Source organism: Monodelphis domestica, chromosome 5 (assembly GCF_027887165.1).
Source record: "Monodelphis domestica isolate mMonDom1 chromosome 5, mMonDom1.pri, whole genome shotgun sequence".
In the NCBI taxonomy this organism is placed as follows: domain Eukaryota; kingdom Metazoa; phylum Chordata; class Mammalia; order Didelphimorphia; family Didelphidae; genus Monodelphis; species Monodelphis domestica.
The window spans coordinates 94016644-94033877 of NC_077231.1; the positions used below are offsets into that span (position 1 = coordinate 94016644).

The window sequence follows — 17234 nt, forward strand, 5'->3', positions numbered from 1 at the left end:
AGGCCTATTTTTTGAGGTCAAAGCTTAAAATTGAGCCAGATTAGTTTTAGAGCATACTGCTCAGAGGTGTAGTGTCAACTATTCTTTTTTTTTTTTCTGAAGAAACTAAACACCAGGAAGTGATTCATCCATAGTCATACAGCTGGGTGGTGACAGAGCCAGGACTAGATAGCCCAGGTCTCCTAACTCCTAGATCTGTGTTGACAACTTCAGTCTCTTCCCAATCTACTAGCTCCTTCCTATTGCCCACTCTACCCCTATCCTTAAAAAAATAAAAAAATAAATAATCCAGAACCCTCACTTAATCCTACCATCCCTAGTAACTAAGTACCTTGAGAAAGTTGTCTGCACTTAGTATCTCCAGTACCATTTCTTTTACTTGATTTTTAATCCTCTGCAATTCTGGTGTCTGAGCTCATCATATTTTTTTTTTAACTCTAGTAACTACTCTTAAAGCAGAAGGGCAAGGGCTGGGCAAACAGGACTAAATGATTTGCCTGGGGTCACATGGCTAAGCTTTTATGGCACTATTTTCTTGTTTTAGTTCATGTACCTCTGTTTCCAGATGACCTGTTTAGCTTTCTAAATTCTTTCCCCAATTTTCTTCAACCTGTCTTATTTGTTTTTTTAATTCTTTTTTGAGCTCTTCCAGAGCCCGAATCCAATTTACTGGAGTTTTTGAGGTTTTGCTTGCTTTTCCTTGGTCCTCTTCTCTTCCATCCGTTCTTTGTTCTTTATCTGAATAGAAGCTTTCAATAGTAATTTCTTTTTTTTCTTGTTTTTTACTCATATTTTTTCTTTTTCCCTCCTCCTTGTGGGCTGTATACTTTCTCCTTTGGTGGTTTGTTGGCTCTTTGAGTTTAAGTTTTTCTGCCCTGAAGGGGCTTCTGTGCTCTGCTGGTATTCTGGATTAGATGGGTTGAGCTGACCTGCTGAGCTAATCTGCCTTGAGGCCAAATCTTCCTCTGCTGCAGGGCAGAGGCTGCCCTCTTCTCTGCTTCCCTCTGCAGCCACAGTCAGAGCCCTGAGCTTCCCATAGTGGTACCAAAGTACTCTCTCAAGGTTTTGCCCTGAGATCTCACAGAGAGCCCAAGTCCTACCCCAGGTCCTAGCTCAGTAGGTAGGGGAGGCGTGTTGGGACTTCCCTTCTTTCCTTTAATACCCTAGAATTCAACTTTAACTATGTACCTTTCCAGTTGAATTGAGTAGGAGAGTCCTGGGGCTCCGTCTTGTTGGGTTTGGATTTCTGTCTTTTTTGAAGCACTTTGTTTTGCTTGGTGTGGAAGGATAGTTACAGAGGATTTGAGTTCTGCTGTTTCTAAGCCTCCATCTTGACTCCACCTCCAGGTCACACATTGAGGAAGACCAGGTTTGAACCCAGGACTTCTTAACAAGCCTGGCTTTCTATGCATTATGCCATTTGGTTGACCATCTGACCTTATCATTTAGTAAAACTGGCAAATCTAAAGGTACAGGCTTTATCTTTCATAACCTCTCTGTTACCTTTAATAGTGGTTGTTTTCTCTTGGATACTCTCTCCTTCTAGGTTCTTGTGACACTGTTTTGGTTCTCCTGTCTTTCTAGTCAATCTTCCTCAGTCTCTTTTGCTTCCTACGAGGCCCAGTGAATGGATCTAGAGTCAAGAAGATCTCCATCCAAATTTGTATGACCTTGAGCAATTCACGTACTATCTGTCAGCCTCAGTTTCCTCATCTATAAAACAGGGATTATAGTCACCCCTTCCTCTCAGGGCTGTTGTGAGGATCAGATAAATTTGCTCTTACAGTCCCCCACTCTTGTGCAGGCTCTCATCACTTCACACCTGAATGAGTACAGGCCTGATTTATGCTACCCCCCTACTCAGTAAACTTATCTCTTACCTCCAGAATCAAATGTTACTTTGGGGGGGTCTCTTCCTCCCTTCCTTGGTGACCCTTTCATCTTCTGACTCTGCCTTTCCACTGGCTATCTGCTATCCTTGGGATTCTCTCTCAATTTGCCACAACCTGTGACTTCTCCCTTTGACCTCCTTTGAGCTCAAATCTTATGCCTTTTTTGATCTAGTCTATTCCCTCTCTTCCCTCTGAGATAACCTCCACTTTCTCCTCTCTAGTGTTTTTGTACACAGTTGTTTGCATGTTGTCTCAGAGAGACAACTGGGAGCTTATTGAGGACATCAGTCTTTTTGCCTACTTTTTGCAATGCCAGCTTTCAGCCCAGGGCCTGGTATGTAGTAAATACATAATAAATGCCTGTCAACTGACTGACTGGACTGACAAGTGAATACGGTCAGGATCTGATTGTTTGTAGAATACAAGTGACGCAAAGACTTATGGCATGGCATGCTTTCTGGTTTCCTCAGCCTCAGCCTCCTCTCCCCTCTGTGGTGACGTACAGCAGAGTCTAGAGCTCAGGTTCATTTTCTTTAACTGGCTAGAATCCATGTGCCAGTGCTCCTTCCTGCTTCCCCCCAGACATACAGCACATCAGAGTCCCACAGGGATCTGCAAGCATTGTTTTGGCATTCTGCCAACAGATGTTGCCAACTCTTTTCTTAGGTGAGAACAGCCTTTAAGGGACCAATTAACATCAGTTTGTTATTTTGGTTTAGTTGTAATGTTTGCTTCCCAACATTAGTATCTTTGAAAGAGGGAAAATGAGTTAGGACTCATGTGCAAAGGGAGATATTTATTGTATATCTGTACTCATTATTGGTCACTTATCAGAGTTCCATGAGAACCTGTCATTATACATGGAAAAGAAAAAAATTGGGAATGAGTTCATCTGATTAATGAAGGTGTCAGCTGGCCACACCCTCAGTCAGAAAAATCAATTGTAAATTAGATCAAACTGAATAAGAGGTTATAGAATCAAAATGCTGAGTTGAAAAGTGCCATAGTTTAATATTACTTCTCAAAGCCTATTTTTTGCTTTGACATTGTGGCTTGTATTTGGATTATAATTTAGATGAAGAGGTTAGGAATGTTTCCTTAAAAACCAAAACAAACCATAATTTCTTCTTTCTTTTTATAGATCCCTAATAGTAATGGATGTCCAAGGTTACAAAGCAACTTATAGTATTTTTATTTTTACAAGTTTTAAAGTTCTCAGTAATGGAGTATGTTAACCTAATATGAAAACAAAACTGAACTTTTATAGAAATATAAAAAATTTCTACTGGTATGCATAATAATGTTAATAATGTTCTTGGGAAAAGTACCACAAAGTAGAAAGACTATTGTTTTTATTCATTAAAAAGTCTTTTGACAAAAAGTTCACCAAAAAAGATCTTACTAGAATTCTTTTTAAATCCTTACCTTCAGTCATAGAATCAATACTAAGCATTGGTCCTAAGGCAAAAGAGTACTAATGGCTAAGCAATTGGGGTTAAGTGACTTGTCCAGGGTCACACAGCTAGGACATGTCTGAGGCCAGATTTTTTTACTCAGGACCTCCTGTCTCTAGGTCTGTCTCTCAATCTACTGAGCCACCCAGCTTCCCTTACAGTGATTCCTTAATGCATATATGTTAGACTGATTTAAACCTTAAAATTTTTATTTTTGCATGCATGTTTTCTTTCTCTTTTGCCATTGAATATTGCATCAGTTGTAAGGGGGAAAAGGAGTTAATTTTTAAAGGGTTGGATTTTATATTTTATGAGTGTGGTCACCAGGAATTTAATTAATTCCAAAAAGAGATTTTATTTATAATTTCATTACAAAATGTAGAAAAGAATGAAGCAAGAAATCAGAGATAAGGTAAGATATCTAGCCTCAGCACTAAGTAATTTATCTCCAGCCACAGGCTGAACCCAGGCAGGGCTAATTAGTCCTTGGCTGGAGGGGCCTTGGCCTTGAGCTTAGGACCTGGGATGCAGGGAGCCTCTCTCAAGAGGAGAGGTCCCTCCTGAGGCTAGTTTCTTCAGACAATCCAGCAGTTAAGTCAGCTTTCCACTCACCATGTGTCAGTCCAGTCAGCAGATTCTTTATCAGCCTTACCAGGAAACAGGGTCTCAGGTCCAGTCAGCACTCCAAGGAATTTTCTCACAGGAAGTAACAGCTCCTTTTAAAGACGCTTCCTTTGTGTCACTTCCTGTGTCTTCCCCTAATTTTACATCTACCAATCACAGTTGACCCTCTACTCTAGGACTGCCCAGAAGGGAGTCAGTCAATTCTGATTCATCACCCACTATCCACACATGGGTCACAGACCCCTTACTCAAGTGTGGATTGGGGTGTTTGCACCTTTAATGGTGAAATCTAAAATGGACTGATCTTCATACTCATCTTTAAGTAGGGTGTTCTAAAAAACAGGCAGGGATTTGCAATTTAATCTTCACAATCAGGGGAGAGTTAAGTATTTTCATTGTTATAATCAGGGGAGAGTTAATTTTAATCTTCACAAGTAATATATTTTTTCCTTTTCTTCCTTGAAACATGTGTCTTTTCAACATTTTTCTTTTTTAATTTTTTTGGAATGCAGGTAAAGGAATTCAATTTCCGTGCAAAGTGTATCTACACTGCAGTGATGGTACGCAGGGTGATTTTGGCCCAAGGAGATAATAAAGTTGATGACCGAGACTACTATGGAAACAAGCGTTTGGAATTGGCAGGACAAGTGAGTGATTTCTGAATGTGAAGTTTTGTGATTTATTTTTCCTCAAGCATGGTTTAGCTAGTGTTTGGTTTTTTTGAAAGTAGGAATTGAAGCAGCCATATAGGCTGCTCCACATAGGGTAACTTCTAAATCAAAGAGCACTTATAGTGATGAAATTATACTGGTACATAATCAAATTAGTTCCATGAACATAAAGTAGAATAATAGTACTTAGCATTTAGGTAGTGCCTTCTTCTGAAGTGAATCAGGATCATAGACTATGAAAGCTGGAAGGAACCATAGGAACCATGGATGTGATCCCATGATGATACAGTGTCTCATCTGTCTTGAGACTGGATGGCACATTGGCATCCAAAGCCTTTCAAACTGAATTCCAACTTACCATTCCAGACTGATTAAAAACATTTTTTTCCCAGACTCATTATTCCCCTCCCCATTTGCTGTTCTTCATACATGACATTTCTATGGCTGTTTCCTATCCCTGGAATAGACTTTCTCTTCATGTTTGTTCTTCACAGTTTAGCTCAAATGCTATCTCCTACTTGAACCTTTAATGATTGCCCCATTCTCCTCTGCTCTGCAGTTAGCATCCTTCCTCCCAAAAAAGTAGTAGTAGTAGTAATAAAAATGAAGATAATAATATTTATTTAGCACTTAACTATGTGCTAGATATTGGGCTAAGCATTTAAAAAATGTTATCTCATTTGATCCTCTCAACAGGTGCTATTATTATTCTCATTTCATAAGTGAGGAAATTGGGAAAAACAAAGGTTAAGTGACTTTCCAGGATCACAGAGCTAACAAGTGTCTTAAGGTTGGATTTGAACTCAGGTCTTCCTGATTATAGACCTAATGCTCTATCCACAATGCTACCACTTACCTGCCCATATACTGTTTTTATCTATTTTGTATTATGATATATGAATATATGTACATGTTTTCATCTCCAGTAGAGTGCAAGGCCCTTGAGGGCAAGGACTGTTTCATTTTTTTCCCCTTTACATCTGGAGCATAGTTTCTGGCACATAGTGGGTACTTGATATCTGGTGCTGATATCAAACTACTGTTGCAAGTGTTTTTCTTGTAAGTAGTATATTGTTGGGTTATAGTTTCTAAAACATTTTGCTATCTTTTTCCATTTATGGGTGAGTTCATTCCATTCACATTCACAGTTATGATTGTAAATTGTGGATTTTTTCTCAGCCTATTCTCTTCTACTTTTCCTTCTTTTTATTTTTTGCCCTCTCTTTCAGAGTTTGTTTTGCTCCTGACTGATCCTTCCCTTAATCTACCCTCCCTATTATTACCCCTTTTTTTCCCTTCTATTTTCTTAAATGAAACACATTTCTGTACTTAGTTGTATATGTAAGTAGGTATTTTCTTCTCTCTTTAAAAGCTATTCAGATTAATGTGAGGTTTCAGTATTTCTTATTTGACCCCCTTATTCCTTGTTTGCATAGACTTTACATGCCCACTCCAATTATGTGAAGCCATTTTCCCCATCCTTCTTTTCCCTTTCCTTCCCTCCTTCCCATTGTATTCTTCTTCCTCTCCTTTTCCATTCTTCTTTTAAGTTCACCAAAACATAATAGAACCACTCCTAGGCATATTTCCTATTAGACTCTGTCATCCCTGATGATCACTAAATCTCTGAGGGGACAACATGTATCATCTCATATTTTTACATGGGTAGTTTTTTCTTGTTTAATCTCTTACAATTGTTCATGTTTAATTTTTTAAATATTTCCTCAGAATTTCTACTCAGCTCTAGTCTTTTCATCAGAATTATCTTGGGGAGATATTCTATTTCATTAAAAGTTCACTTTTTTTCCTTGTAGAATTATATTTTGTTTTCAGGAGTAAGTTTATTCTTTGACTGTAACCATGGTCTTTTGCTTTCTGGAATTTCATATGAATGTTGTGGCTGCTAAATCTTGTGTCTATTGTGGTTCTTTGGTACTTTAATTCTTTCTGGTTGTTTTATAATATTTCTCTCTCTCTCTCTCTCTCTCTCTCCTCTCTCTCTCTCTCTCTCCTCTCACTCTCTCATCTCTCTCTCTGTCTCTCTCCCCTCCCCTCTCCCTCTCTCTCCCTCTCTCTCTCTCTCTCTCTCTCTCTCTCTCTCTCTCTCTCTCTCTCTCCTCTCCTTCTCTCTCTCTCTTCCTCTCTCTCTCTCTCTCTCTCGTCTCTCTCTCTCTCTCTCCTCTCTCTCTCTCTCTCTCTGTCTCTCTCCCCTCCCTCTCCCTCTCTCTCCCTCTCTCTCCCTCTCTCTCTCTCTCTCTCTCTCTCTCTCTCTCTCTCTCTCTCTCTCTCCTCTCTCTCTCTCTCTCTCTCTCTCTCTCTCTCTCTCTCTCTCTCTCTCTCTCTCTCTCTCTCTCTCTCGTCTGACGTTTGCAAACTTTGCAAGTTCTCTTGGTTTGTTCTAGGTTGGAAGTACAGTTGGGATTCAGTTACTTTTTCTAGATATTTGTGGAGAGGACTGTTCATTTCCCTCTGCTCTCCCTCTTTTTCTTCGTACATTTGAAAAAACAAGTCCTCTTGAATTAGATCCAAAAGATTTTGGTCAATTATAACAAATTCCATGCATTAGCAGGACATCTACAGTGAAGCTCCTCTATATTGTGATATTAGAGATGAGAAAATTCAATTTAAACCATGAACAGTTTCCCCTCACAGTTTTGTGAAACTTAGATTGTTTTATCTCTATCAGTTTAATAGCTTAAGCATTTTATGGGACTATAATAACAAGTAACAAGAGGTTTTCTATCTTAAGTCATGTGTGTATGTATATATGTATGTGTGTATGTGTATTTTAAGCATTTACTTCTTTTAGGCAGTATGTGTCTATGTTCCTTGTAATTTTGTGCCTCATGTGTCCTTCAGAAACAACTTTTAAGTAAAACTAAACTGAGATCTAGACGCAAGCACACTCCTTTTACACAAGATTATCCTAACAGAACTTTGGCCTGGGGTGTTTTTATAGGTATTGAAGGTTTACAAAGCTCTTTATATGTGCTCTCATTTGATTTTCCTGATAGCTCTGTGATTCTGATGAAAAAACTGAGGCATAAAGAATCTCAGTATTTTAGCCAGGGACACATGACTCTATTAGTGACGGGGTTTTGAACTCAGGTGTCGTCTTCCTTTTCTCTATTCCATGTTACCCTCTCTAGTGTGACAAGGAAATCACTTTAAAAGACTGATATATATTAATTTAAGGTCACCAAGGAATTCAGCTATGTAATTCCTAAATGAAAACTCAAGTCAGCCATCAGCCTTTATAGAGTTTAATTACAAACAGGAGGAAGAAAGGAATGAGAGAGAGAGAGAGAGAGAGAGAGAGAGAGAGAGAGAGAGAGAGAGACGAGAGAGAGAGAGAGAGAGAGAGAAAGGGGAGAGAAGGGAATAGGGCTTAAATACCCCTTCTGTTTAGGCTGAGCCAAAAGGCCCAAGCTCTTAGATAGCTGAGGCAAAGAAAAGAGATCAATCCCTATTACTCACGTGACCAAAATGGAGAAACAGTCTCCAGGGCCCCCACCTTCAGCTTCCTCCAGAGCAAGCTTCTCAGAGCACACTCCAACCACTCAGACAAACTCCTCAACCACCCCCTTAGTCTTCAGACCTCTATCTTTTAGGAAACCATCCAAGTTCCCTCTCCTCAGTTCTCACATCTACCAATCACTGTCCATAAATTTCCCTGTGCCAATGGAGGCTCTAGCTTAACCCAGGACCGCCCAGAGGTCTCTGGCTTTGCACATGTCTGTTGAAGGTCATATTCTCAAATAATTAAATCTTTGATCCTTTGCTACAGCCCTTCCTAAATCCTGTTAGGACTGAGTGGGGTGGAGATTGTATTTTCCAAGACCTGATTTTGTCATTCCAAGTATCTCTATTGTATCAATTCTAAAATCAATCATGACTCAAAGAAATTCCTGTTCTATGCTTAAGCATAGGTCAAAGCCCTTTCCATTGTTCAGCAAAAGGTTTCTGTCCTAAAGTAATCTTAAGAAGGGAGGAGGAGGAACCTCCCATGCCAATGGGGTTCACATTCCAATAGACTATCAGTAAGAAATTTTCCAAGTATGAAATTTCCAATGGTGAAATTTCCAACATTTATAAGTCTAAGGAATTTTAAGGTTTACACTAGAGACTTGTATGTATGTTTTATATTTTCCTTAATTGCTTCTTCCCTTGGCCCCAAATAAATTCCCAGAGGGCAGGGACCATGTTCTTCCAAGACCATCTAAAATCTGCAAAGTACATAATGCTACTATATACAACCTATTTATTGATTGTGATTTTGGGGACAAAAATAGTACAAGCCAGGCTGGGTGGCATACTTTTTAATACCTGCTCCTAAGGATGCTGTAACTAACAGGGCTCTTGAATGGGAGATTCCTGAGCTGGGGTGGGCTAAGCCATTTGGGTATCCCTATTCAGTCTGGCACCAATATAGTTCCCTTTCTCCTCCTGTCCCAGTATGGTTCAGTTGGAAACAGAATGAGCCTGTCAGTGATGGCGCTGAGCCTGTGATTGGTTACTTCACTTCCAGCTTGGGCAAGGCTTCCTTTCCAAAAAAAAGGGGAAAGAAAAGAATACTGCCATATAGAATTCTGGATTGCAAAACTACAATAGCTCTAAAAATGCTAGTTTAAGCTTATGCTAATTCCAAACTTGCTTATGAAAGGTGATAGGAGGGTACATCCAGTAAGATGAGAGAAGATGTCTTGTTTGAGTTATGTGTGGATTGCTTTTGGACATTCTGCACACTGGCAGCTAAGTGCCTTTTGCCTCTAGTGTTCAAGAAATGTTCAGGGTCATTTTGTGACCAAATATAAAGTTCAGCTCAGTTTAACAACCATTTATTAAGCACCTGTAATGTGTTTGGCACTTCAAATAAAGTTTTTATCATTTCTAAAGTTTGTTGAATAACTTTGTTGTTAAATTTTACTTTTTTCTTTAAATTTGCATCAAGAGGGGCAGCTAGTGGATAGATTGCCAGGCCTAGAGTTGGGTTCAAATATGGCCTTACACTTTGGGCAAGTCACTTAACTCTGTTTGCCTAGCTCTTCTCTTTTGCCTTAGAGTTGTTACTAAGACAGAAAGTAAGGGTTTAGATAAATAAATCTACATAAAGGAATTTGGGCACTGCTGCACATTACTTTCTTTGCATTATACCAGGATACCTTACCTTGTATGGGTGTATCAAAAACAGGTGACTCAGAGTGGGGTGGCAGGGATGGGATTGGACAGAACAGGACTGTATTGGAGGGAAGAAATTGGGACTTTGCAGTAGTTTCATGCTTTTAATTTTTTTTCAAGATTTTATTGGCATGAAGGACTTTGTAAGAGGCTTTATGGACCAGAGGAGATGGGCACCTTTAATTTTTGGTTCCAGTTCCAATCCTGGAGCTGCTTTTGAGAAAGCATCTTAAACTCTTTTCCCTGAGTCCAAAACTGCTGTAGTTCACAGCCCAGGTATTTTTCTTGAAGGAAAGATATGGTAGTGTGTAATTAGAATTTTGAATCAATTCTAATTACACAGTAGACAACATCAGCAGTGAGATATTCTGGGTGCAAGAACCTCCTCTACTCTGGCCAAATATTTTCCATCGTGAGTACTTTAATAATTGGGAAACTTTGGGTCCTTTGGGACTGAAGGTGATGGTTGTGAGTGTGAGGGTACACCCAGGAGTTGCTGGCTCTTCTTCAGGTTCCAGAATGTGCAGGAATTGAAAGACCAAGTTTCTGGGAAGTTTATGTCCTTCCAAGGTTTCTGAGGGTGACTCGAGGCTGTTTGATCAAGGACCAAGTTTCCTTTTTCCTCTTGGGCTGTCTGTTGGAAGTGGGGCTTTTGACCTCTTCCAGTTTTTAGCCTAAGCTTGATGGATAGCAGCAAGCTGAAATAAAATGTTTCAGGCCTGAGGATTACACTGCATGTACCTTCCCCCCCATTGCAAATGTTTTTGCAATTGGGAAAATATGCTTTTTGTGCATCCTGGTTGTCAGGGAACTTGGCCTGGTGGAGGGGGGGGGATCCTGTTGCTTCAAAAATTGGACTTCTAAAGAGTGTCCCTTGTGCAGGGAAAACATAGCTTTACAGACAATGTAAAGACATAAAAGATATTGTGTTGGCCAAGATGTGTGAAAACAATCGCCGCTAATTTCCCACCCCGTGGGACAGCCAAGCCTGAAATGTGCTTGGGCCTCAGATAAGGGTGGTGTTGGGCCCGCCAAGCTGGCTGTGCCACCGAGGGGTGGGAGGCCAGCAGCCAGGAGAGGCGGCAGCAAAACCCGCCCCATTCCAGGCTTAATCTTTTCACCTGCCTTTTCTTCTTCGCTAATGTGTTCATTATTTGCTGAGCAGTTCTCTATTCTTTGTCTGGAATTTTTTGTTTCTAATGCATCTTGCTTTGTCTGGGTGAGATATGGAACAGCCCCACAATCCGGCACCCTGGAAAGCTAGGGATTTCTACTCGCTGACAAAAGAAGGCCGCCTTGACTTCAGAGATTGCCTAATCCCAGCTGTTCTGATAATGTAATTAAGGCTGCCTAATGTCTTTAATTTTGCAACCAGTTTGTGTGAAAAGGAGAATTTGGCACTCTGAAGGCTTAAACTAAATAGCAATCTCAAGACGCCTAATTAGAATTCTCTGACATTAAGCTAATTGGTGAAACTGTATTTCAGCAGCTTAATTTCTTTATTAATTTTTTTTAGCATTTTCATTGAAAATCAATTGATGAGCTGTCAACATTTTCCCCTTAAATATAATTTACTCTTTAGTGCTCCTGTCTTAAGCAGGCTGAAAGGCCCAGACTAGCTGGGGAAGGTACTGAATATTATCACCAGCATTCCATCCCTTTCCTTTGAATCATTTTACTCTTGACCTAAATAATGTGCTTATTGTGTGACTTGGCCTTGCAGTTCCTTGCAGCCCTGTTAGAGAGCTTGTGAATTGGGAAGCATTCTTTTCTGGCCTTATTTTGAGTGCATTGAAAATAAGTAAAGTTGAGGTCTGAGAAATGTATTAATGAGTTTGTGAATGCAGGGTGTAACTTCTGGGGATGGCACTTACTTTTTTGCTCATTCTGCTCAAAGGACATTTTGTTGTGTTTCAGCTCTGTTGTTGGCTTCAGTGGGTTCAGCTGGGAGCCAGTGCAACTTTCTTGTCATAGTCTGAAACACACAAGTACCCTGGCCTAGGGAGCTGGTGAGAATCAGAATGAGCCCTTGGGGTCAGGGCGAAGGGCATCTGGGGGGTGGCAAGGATGCCACTTCAGCCTCTTTAACAAGTTTTTTCCTCAGCGATTTTCAAATGGGAATCTTTCATCCTCTTCCAGCTTTTCCTTTGGTTCCCCCAACTTTGGGGTTTTCACAGGCACAGATGCTTAGGAAAGAGAGAGTAGTTCTGAGATCAGGACTGCCTCCTCAAAGGAGCAAAGGGTCATTTTACCTACACCTTCTTTTTTGGTGCTTTTGAACTCAGTGGGGACGCTTAAACTGGGCTAAAATCTCACTGGCCTTGGTGCAGGTTTCCCAGCTGATTTCAGTCAAAGGAAGGTCTGTCTGGAGGGCAAAGAAAGTAAACCCAAAGCCAAATTGAGTTGTTGGGACAGTTTTTGAAAAATGAGTAAGGTTCCTTCAAAAGGAGCATTCTCATTGTAGTTAGTATTAAAAATTCATCTGTTTTTAATACTTAGCTCTACAAAATCATTTATGCAGAACTGATTTTCTGAAGAAAATTTGAATTTGATGATACAATGACCCCTGAAAAGAGCTTTATATTCACCAACTTCTTTCCCCCCAAAGTTGATTCTTTAAACTAAAATATTGCATTTTTTTAGTTGGGTTGTTTTTCCTCTAGAAGGAGAATCTAGTATTGAAAACTTTCATGTCTGTATTTCTCTATTTTGTTTTGTTCTTGTTCTTTCCATTTACATTGACTTTTAAAAAAAAATTTCATTTCCTTTTTTAAAAAATTATTTTATTCTGAACTTAAACATCCTTAAAAGCACTTCTTTGAGCCTAGCAGAACACAAAAAAGATTATATGTGAATTCACATCTCTTTTTCTTAGAATCTATTTTTACAAGTACATAATTCTATCTTTTCTGAGTTTTAGTGACTTATAGTTGATAAGGGGAAAAAATGATTAATTGTGAAATGCTAAGACGCTCAGAATTTTAAACATTTTGTGCTATTTTAAAAGTGTGACTGTGTTTAGTTCATACTATGTGCAAGGCACTCTGAGAGAAGAAAAGATGAAGAGGCATCCCCTGCCAGTGGTATCACTTAATATCCTTATTTTAGTAGATGACACAGAACTCTCCTTTTGTGGGGGCAATAAGGATTCCAATATGCCAAATTCCTTTACATCTTTGAAAAATCTAAGTGAAAATTTTTTTCTCTAAATTAATAGTGTTTAGACCAAGGATTCTTAATTTTTGTGAGTGTTGTGGACTCTTTTAGCAGTTTGGTAAAATCGTTGGACTCTTTTTCAGGCTATTTTTAAATAAACTAAATAAAGTGCCTAGGATTATAAAAGAAACCAATTATATTAAAATATTGCTCTTGATATTTTTTAATTCACAAATCCCTTGAAGTCTGTTCACCAACTCCAGATTAATATCTGCAGTTCTAAATAATTTTCTTTTGAGATTTTAATGGTGGTATTGGTGTTTTTTAGTTAAAAATGTCAAATTTCTATAAAAAACAGCAGTGTAAAAGATATATTAAGAGATTATTCTGGTCACAAGAACTTGTGTGGCTTTCCTTTAAAGCATATATTTTATTTTGAGAGGAAAAAGAATCAATAGACAGAATTAAGGAATCATTGCTGTAGAATGTATTTAATTTATTAATAAAAAGCCCCTTATATTTACAAATATCAGTCCTGTCCAATCCTTCCTATTACCTTTCTTCCCTTGGACTTGCTTAGAGAAAAATATTGAATTATTAGCTATTTAAAAAATCTTAACAGTAGTTTTTTAAATCAATTTTTATTGATATATTTTATTTTAAATCATCCACATTTTCTTCTAAAGAACAATCTTTATAAAAATGAATCAAAAAGAAAAAAGTTAAGTAAATAATTAATACTTCAGAAAAAATCTTGAGATCTTTAGTGTTCAACCTTTGCAAAGACTTTGAGGGAAGTGCCTTTTCATATTTGTTCTTTAGCATCAAGCTGAGTCATTATAATTTTGCATTTTTGGTTTTCATTGTTCTGTTCTTATTCCTTATATTTGCATTTAAAAAGAAATTATTCCTAGCCTTTTAAAAAATATCATTTCATTCTGAATTTAAACAGTCCCCCCAAAAAAAACATTTCCACATATAGGATAAGCAGAACACAAAAAAAGGATTGTTTATGAAATCAGTCCCATTTCATGCCACTTTCTTTTAAAAATCTATAATTCTTCACATTATTTTCAAAATTGCCTTGCTTATTTCTCTTTCTTCTGAACGTCCTTCTGTTCCCTTCTCTGCATTTTAAACCTCTTTTTTTGGTGCCTTCATTCTTACTAATCCCTGCTTTAGCAAGTTCCATCCCCTTTTCCTCCTTTCCATATCACCATATTCCTCTTTTTACCCTTCATTCTCCTTCCTCTCTTAGCCCAATCCCTGTGCCTCCTCTTTTTCTTATTTAATTCCCTCTGTACCCTCTGAAAATATTAAGGTACTTGAAGGAATTCTTGTTTCTTCTCCCCTTATTAATAATAGCATTGCTTAATTATCTAACTCTTCCCAGATTTCTCATCTAATTGACTTCTCTAGGTTTCTCTGGATTCTGTAATTGTATTTCTTATAAGATCTGGTCTTTTCATCAAAAATGTTTGTGAAAATTCTCTTCCATTAATGGTTCATCACCCCCCCCCCCCCAAATTACTCACTCAGATTTTGGGAATAAATTATTCTTGGTTGGCATTCCCATATTTTCTCTTGTTTTTATTAGATGTTGATAGGTCTTGAGTGATTTTGCCTATAGCACCTTGATACTTGAATTGCTTCTTTTCCAATGCTTATAATATTTTTCCTTTGATGTAGGAGCTCCACATTTTGTCTACAGCATTCCTGGGACTTCTTTTGGGGTTCCTTTTAGGCAGTGATAGATAACCTCTTTCTCTTTTCACTTGCTTTTAGTTCTAATAGATCTGGGCAGTTTTCATATATGATTTCTTGAAACAGAATGTATCTAGGGAGTTTAATGTTATTTCAATTATCCTTCCTTGACTTGTTGTTCAAGTCAGTTATTTTTTTACATCAAATATCTTTCATTTTCTTCTTTATTTTTTCCAGTCTTTTGCCTTTGTTCTTAATACCTTATGACCATTGATGTCTTTCTCTCTCTCTTTCTCTCTTTCTCTTTCTTTTTTCTTTCTTTCTTTCTTTCTTTTCTTTCTTTCTTTCTTTCTTTCTTTCTTTCTTTCTTTCTTTCTTTCTTTCTTTCTTTCTTCTTTCTCTCTCTCTCTCTCTCTCTCTTTCTTTCTTTCTTTCTTTCTTTCTTTCTTTCTTTCTTTCTTTCTTTTCTTTCTTTCTTTCTTTCTTTCTTTCTTCTTTCTTTCTTTCTTTCTTTCTTTCTTCTTCTTTCTTCTCTCTCTCTCTCTCTCTCTCTCTCTCTCTTTCTTTCTTTCTTTCTTCTTTCTTTCTTTCTTCTCTTTCTTTCTTCTCTTCTTTCTTTCTTCTCTCTCTCTTTCTTTCTCTCTCTCTTTCTCTCCCTCTTTCTTTCTCTTTCTTTCTCTCCCCCTTCCTTCCTTCCTTCCTTCCTTCCTTCCTTCCTTCCTTCCTTCCTTCCTTCCTTCCTTCCTTCCTTCCTTCCTTCCTTCCTTCCTTCCTTCCTTCCTTCCTTCCTTCCTTCCCTTCCTTCCTTCCTTCCTTCCTTCCTTCCTTCCTTCCTTCCTTCCTTCCTCCCCTCCCTCCCTCCCTCCCTCCCCCTCCCTCCCTCCCTCCCTCCCTCCCTCTCTCTCTCTCTCTCTCTCTCTCTCTCTCTCTCTCTCTCTCTCTCTCTCTCTCTCTTTCTTTCTTTCTTTCTTTCTTTCTTTCTTTCCTTCTTTCTTTCTTTCTTTCTTTCTTTCTTTCCTTCTTTCCTTCTTTCCTTCTTTCCTTCTTTCCTTCTTTCTTTCTTCCTCCTTAGAATCAATATTGTGTATTGGTTCTAATGCAAAAGGGCTAGGCTATGGGGTTTAAGTGACTTGCCCAAGGTCACACAGCTAGGAAATGTCTGAGATCAGATTTGAACCCAGGACCTCCCATCCCTAGGCCTGGCTTTTCAATCCACTGAGCTTTGATTTCTAATTGGTCTGTTCATGACTGGCATCTATCATGTGTGTAAGGTTTATTCCCTAGCTTGTTTTCCTTCTAATTCTTTTCTCTGGAACCTTTATTTAATTTTTTTCCTTCATTTATGCTAGGTATTCATGCAGTTTTTGTGAAAAATGTAGAGAGTAGTGCTAGGTACTGGGGATACAAAGAGAGAAGACACACAGTGTCTGCCCCCATAGAAGCTTATATTCTTCTGGACTGAATGCAGCATATGCATAAATGAGTATACTACAAGGCAGACTGAGGTCAGAGGGAACACTTGGGTAGGGAAATTTGTGAAGAAAATGGAAGAAAACAAGGCTTCTGATAGGATGGCATGAGAAGGGAGGGTGGGGTCCTTTATGGGAGATAAGCACCACGAAGGCATAGAGGTATTACAGGTGTTGAGCTGGGGAACATTTTCTCTGCTTTTTTATATTTACATGATTTCCATACATATGGGAAGAAGTTAATTGGGAAATGCTAAGGTGCTCAGCATCATTAATGTTGTTTTAATACATGAATTCAAAATTAATTTTGTTTAATATGTTCTCCTATTTGAGTTCAGAATTTCTCACATAAAATTCAACTCTATCTTCTATTTATTGTTCTTACTTAAAGATTTTGAGATAGCTTTTACTCCCTCGAGGCAGCCGTGATATGATGGGAGCACACTGGATGTGTGATCAGGAGATCTGTGTTGGAGGCTTTCTTAGCCAGCTTTCCAGCCTCAGGGCCCTCATCCATCTTAAAGATGGGGATGATCACATTCCTCTGGCTTTTTTCATGCGGGTGCTGTGACAGGATCTTGTGAGATACAGTATAGCAAATGCTCTGCGTCAGCTGCCATTATCTTTAGATGAAATAGGCAGAAAGGCACTTTTGAACAAATTGTACACAGGTATAGACCACAACTCTTAGGCATGTATTTGTGTAGGTGTATACATATGGATTATATGATCTGTATAAAATATTGTAGTTTTATATGCATGCTTGATGTGTTCCATATGTCATGTAGCCTTTTAACACGAATGTTTTAAAATAATATGAGGAAATGCATTAAGCAGTATTTGTATGCTGTAAAGCATTACAAGAAACCAGGAAGACAGCCACCTACCTCATCTTATTTAAGATCCTTCATTTTCAAACACAAGCAAAGTTCACAAGTATGACAAAACTTCTTGCTCCTGTCAGTTATTTTCCATGGCTTTTATCTTTTACTTTGAAAGTTTTTTGTAATAGAAACAAAATATGTAATATGAAGTAGACAGATTCCTTAGGTCACATAGGAAAGCAATCTGATTACCTTAGGCCCA

At 38.4% G+C, this 17234-nt stretch overlaps 1 protein-coding gene across 1 annotated transcript in view; it reads left to right on the forward strand.

Annotated features, from left to right (window-relative positions):
- POLR3B (RNA polymerase III subunit B) overlaps positions 1-17234 on the forward strand; it is a 149448-nt gene that overhangs the window by 46507 nt on the left and 85707 nt on the right. The window contains exon 12 of the mRNA XM_001365890.5: positions 4483-4617. Within this exon, the coding sequence (XP_001365927.1) occupies positions 4483-4617 (135 nt within the window). The remainder of the gene's footprint in view (positions 1-4482; positions 4618-17234) is intronic.